Genomic DNA, 5,207 nt, shown 5'->3' on the forward strand with positions numbered 1-5,207 from the left:
CCTCCTCGCCCCTCAGGACAGAGGCGGGAATCGCCCGTGTGAACAGTGCTCTGGTGGCACAGGAGGCGGCCCCACCTGCCCTTATGCCCCATTCAGGTTTTCAGCTGCCTCAGGGTCCTGGGGGGGCTCGTGTTAGAGACACAGACTGAGAGCCAGGAAGTGGCTGGAGCACGCAGGGCGCCCTGGAGGGCTGTCTAGAGGGGGCCTGCATGGCCACTGGGGCTGAGATATATGTCTGGGGAGGAGGTGGGACAGGTGGGGAGAGGCGTTACCATTTACACAGTAAATCCAGGAGCAGGAAACATACTGTATCTCACTCACCCTGATTGGATGGCTTCACCTTCCTCCCATCAGTTTTGGGAAAATAATCTTCCAGAATTTCTTTCCTCCTCTTTCTCCTCACTTTGGCCTGAGGGTCTCTCCCACTTCGGTGGCTTTGGCTTCAGTTGGGATCCACCACTGGGGGCCAGGACCCCATCCCAGGCCTTTCGTCATGAGACCCACACACGTTGCTCCTGTACGTGGAACCCCAGGGCTCCCTCAGTCCCCTGGCCCTTGGGGTCCCCCCAGGATCCACAGGGACATCTGGGTCTCCTGTATCCTCACAAGGAACCAGAAATTGTATCTGCTGTTGCTTGCTACCTGGGCCCCCTGGGAGGCCCAGTCTCCTGAACTCTCCACTGTTCTCCTGTTGGCTTAGAGCAACCTGCCTGGGCCTCTGGGACCCGCTCAAGCAGACCAGGTGTCCTCGCCTGCTCTGGGTTTCTCTCGACGGCGCCCAGCACCACGCTGGCTCCAGAAGCTCCCTTTTGCTCTTGTGCGGCTGGGAATGCCCCGGCCTCCCACCTGCATCTCTTCTGGCTCCACTCTCTGGCCCGCTCTCCAGGCTCTGGTCCTGTGAAGTGGAAATCCCGCGCTCAGAGTTGGGAGAAAACCACGGTGCCTCTTGGAGCGTCACTTGTGGGTCGATAGGACGCTGGGGACACTCCGCAGGGCGAGTGGGGCCTGAGCGGAGCCACGCCCGGCTTCCTGCGGAACCTCAGCGGCTCTCCCTTCCCCGGCGCATGGGCCTGAGCTGCATTGGTCTTAGCGGCTGAAAGGTGGCCAGGGGAAAAGAAAAGTCCAGAGAAAGGAAAGCGTGTCCGGGGACAGTCTAAAGATGGCCCTGCTCATGAGGTCAGGGGTGACACTGACTCTGAAGAGCCTCTGTTTTCATGGAAGCCCAAGTGTGCCAAGCGAGGACAGAGCGAGGAGAGGCCTGGGCTTCGCTTTCTCGTGAAGAAACCTCACGCAGTAGCCATGCACGGGAGGAGGGGGCATGGGGAGGGGCTGAGAACCGCTGGGGGTGGGCCTGAGGCCAGTGAAGGGAAGTGATGAGAAAATGGAAGAGGAAGTCAATGCGTGTATTTTAATGAGGTGCTGGGAGTTTTGTTTTTAAATAAAAAGGGTAAAGGAGGGATCTCTCAGCAGGGGAGGGGAGGAGAGGGGCTTTCGCCTGTGCTGGTAAGACTCCCGGAGAGCTGGGGGACACGTCATCTAGTTTTCAACAGCACAGAGCCCAGGGCCACAGAGTTTTCCTCTCCGCCTTGCATTGGAGATGAGAGACTGTTTAGAGCTGAGACCTGCTGCAGGGATGTGGGCCGCTCAGATGGTTTAGAGGAGAAAAGGGAAGAGAGGGGCTTTGGGGGACGGGTCCTCCTCGGGAGAACGTAGGGCTCCGCCCGCAGCCCACAGGACCGACAGCATCTTGGTGGCAGACGGACTCGCAGCGCCAACAGACCTCGAGCAGCGAGAAGGCTCACAGACGCCTGCTCCCTCCGCGGGGCTGGGCCAGGTCTACTGGCCAGTGGGGCCCTGCCTTCTCACTCGGAGCCAGGTGGTGCAGGCAGGTCATGGCCAACACAGAGAACGCCCTTTCCTACTTAACTCCTCCCTCCTCTCTCGATTCAGTGTTTTGGCTGCTAAGTGGTGGTCGGGGGGGACACACACCTGCTTTCCTCTCTCCTGTTACCTTCTTTATTTTTTAATTTATTTGTTTCAGAGAGGAAGGGAGAGATAGAAACATCAATGATGAGAGAGAATCATTAATCAGCTGCCTCCTGCACGCCCCCCACTGGGGATCGAGCCTGCAACCCGGGCATGTGCCCTTGACAGGAATCGAACCCGGGACCCTTCAGTCTGAAGGCCGAAGCTCTATCCACTGAGCCAAACCAGCTAGGGCTCCTGTACCTTCTCAAAAAAGGAAGTACCTGCCTGCCCCCGATTTGATAAATTGCGAGCAAATGGATTAGGAGGAGGAGACCAAGGTTCACTAGAGATGGGGGTGAATAGGACTTGATTTTATTTGGAATCTGAGCCTCTCTGGCCAAAAAGGCCTGGGTGCTGCCTTGACTGGCATCAGAGCCCTGGCCAACCCGCAGCCTATGGAGAGCTGGGGGCTGGGAGGCAGGCGCTTCCGCTCCAGGGCGGGAAGCAGACAACACCCGGCATAGACACGCCCACTAAATGTGATGGAGCAAAACCCACTGTGGAAGGTGTTGCTTTCCCAGGGTGTCTGCATCGCATGTGCAGAGGAGTCAAACCAGCCCCGGGCATGCACGTGAAATGCAGACACATGCACATGCAGGTATTCAGTTAGCCAGGGCTTCTGCTTTGTATGGCGCACTGGAGGGTGTAAGTATGCACCGGATGTATACCAGGCACTAAGGACCTCGGACTAAGGTGTCAGCCAGCTTTCGGGAAACAAGGGGGGAGTAAGGGAAGCTGGTGTCCCATTCCCTGCACGGCCCTGGTCCTGGTCACAGTGTCCAGGCCAATGCAGGGCCCCTGGGCCTCCGTAAGTCCTTCCCAGCAGATGCTGCAGGCGTTTCAGCCCATGCCCAGAGGCCTGGCAGCAAACTGGCCAGGAGTGGGCATTCCCCGGGAGCAGGGAGCCGTGGTGCCCCAGCTCTAATGAGAACGCTGCCTGTCCCCCTAGAACTCGGGCCGCGGGGCGTCAGGGCCGAGGCGGAGTGTCCGGGCATGCTGGAGTCCGCCGAGCAGCTGCTGATGGAGGACCTGTACCACCGCGTCCGGGAGAAGATGGACGACACCAGCCTGTACAACACCCCCTGCGTCCTGGACCTGCAGCGGGCCTTGGTCCAGGACCGCCAGGAGGCCCCCTGGAACGAGGTGGATGAGGTCTGGCCCAACGTCTTCATAGCAGAGAAGTGAGTCTGACTGCTGGGCACAGGCCCTGTCCTCCCCTCTGGGTAGTGCCTGAGAGAGGTGAAACGCCTGCCCCCAACTTTCACCGAAGGCCCCACTAGCTCCATCCAGAAACGTGATGCTGCTGACCACCCACCAGCTCCCGCCTTGGAGACAGGCCCCGCCCACCTGTCTGCACACAGGGGTCCCCTCACCTCTATAGGTCAGCAGGGCAAAATGCTGGCCCCATGACCCCGTGTCCCCTGCCAGGGCTCTCGTCACCGCCTCGCCCCTCCAGGTGCCTTCTCGGGGCCTCCCTGCCTGCCTGAGCAGTGCCAGCACAATCCCCTCACCATTGTCCCCCAACATCCGTACAACCATAGAAGGGGACAGTGGGAGCCATTGATGTCATGATTTTTACATGTATTACCAAAATACGGAAATGTTCACAATGTAGTAAGAAGATAATTAGGTTCCGTGATAGTATAGATACTGTGTGATACTAACTGAAGAATATATAGATGTGTGTGTATAGCTTTTGCATAGACAACAAATTAGAGCCAAACATGATCAAGTGTTACCAGTACTTCTCTCTAGGAGGTAGTTCTACAAGTGATTTTTATTTTCTTCTTTAGGGTCTTTTGAATGGAACAGATTTCCTAGAGTAAACATTTATGGTTGTTATAGTCAGAAAAGAAATGCTATTTTTAAAAAGTGTATCAGGGGTTTCCAGAACAAACCTCAAAACAACTCACTCATGTCCCATTCCCTCGGGGTCTTGCCAGGGCCTGCGTGGAGCCACGGCGTTTGCGGCCCTAAGGCTGGCCAATCCGTTGGCTACTTACTGAGATGTTCTCCTGATATAGTTACCTTCTATCCAGAAGCACAGGGGGACCTGGGGCCCCAGGAGAACAGTAGAAAATAGCTTTGGATGGTGGGTCTTATTCCCCACCTGGACTCAGTGCCCAGAACCCGATTCCCAGCGCTGGGCACCGAGTCCCAAGCCATCTCTAATGAGCTCTGTGGACCCAGAAGCTCCGCCACCGTGGTCACAAGGGAGGGGCGCAGGGCGTCTGCCGAGGTCCCAGCTGATGGCCTCTGCGCCTTCTTGGACAGCCCTGTCCTCGGGGCTCCTCAGACCCCTCCACCGCAGCCAAGAGCTCTGAGCTGGACGTGCAAGCCACCGGGCCCTGCGCGGTCTCTTTCTCAGTCAGTCTCGGGAAGTCATACAGCTCTCGGTTCATTTTTACAATCTCCAAATGGGAATAAAAGTAGTTTCTCTGTCTACCACTGAAGTGCATTATTAGGACAAAATAACGCCTGTGAAAGAACTTTGGAAAACACAGCATTCCAGATCAGCGTGCAGCACACTCAGGTGATGGTTATTTTTGTCTGCCTTTTCTGTGTCTTGGTGAGTGTTTATTCCCAAGGCCTAGGATTTTAGTTATTATTGTTTTTGTTAATCCTCACGGAGGATATTTTTTTCCATTGATTTTTAGAGAGAGTGGAAGGGAGGTAGGGAGGAGCAGAGAGAGAGAGAAACACCAATGTGAGAGAGACACATCGATTGGTTGCCTCCCACACACGCCCTGACTGGGGTCAGGGGTTGAACCTGCAACTCAGGTACATGCCCTTGACCCGAAATTGAACCTGTGACTCTTTGGTGCACAAGCTGACACTGACCACTGAGCACACGGACCAGGACTTAATGCCTGATTTTTAAAAATATATATATAATTTTATTGATTTCAGAGAGAGGATGAGAGGGAGAGGGATATAGAAACATCAATAATGAGAGAGAATAGAATCATTGATGGGCTGCCTCTTGCATGTTCCCTTCTGGGGATGGAGCCTGCAACCCGGACATGTGCCCGGACTGGGAATTGAGCCATGACTTCCTGGTTCATGGGCCGACACTCAACCACTGAGCCACACCGGACGGGCAAGATTTTAAACTAGAGCTCTCTGGACCATTCAAAGGTTTCCTCCCCTCCTCCCTCCCCCGCCCCCGCTGGTTCTCT

The 5,207-nt window shown here is 55.8% G+C and overlaps 1 protein-coding gene across 1 annotated transcript in view; it reads left to right on the top strand.

Moving 5' to 3' along the window:
* Positions 1 to 2,918: 2,918 nt before the first annotated feature.
* DUSP27 (dual specificity phosphatase 27 (putative)) overlaps positions 2,919 to 5,207 on the top strand; it is an 8,484-nt gene continuing 6,195 nt past the window's right edge. Inside the window, exon 1 of the mRNA XM_014528531.1 lies at positions 2,919 to 3,209. Coding sequence (XP_014384017.1) covers positions 2,953 to 3,209 — 257 coding nt within the window. The 5' untranslated portion in view covers positions 2,919 to 2,952. The remainder of the gene's footprint in view (positions 3,210 to 5,207) is intronic.

This window comes from Myotis brandtii, unplaced genomic scaffold (assembly GCF_000412655.1).
Source record: "Myotis brandtii unplaced genomic scaffold, ASM41265v1 scaffold64, whole genome shotgun sequence".
Classification (NCBI taxonomy): domain Eukaryota; kingdom Metazoa; phylum Chordata; class Mammalia; order Chiroptera; family Vespertilionidae; genus Myotis; species Myotis brandtii.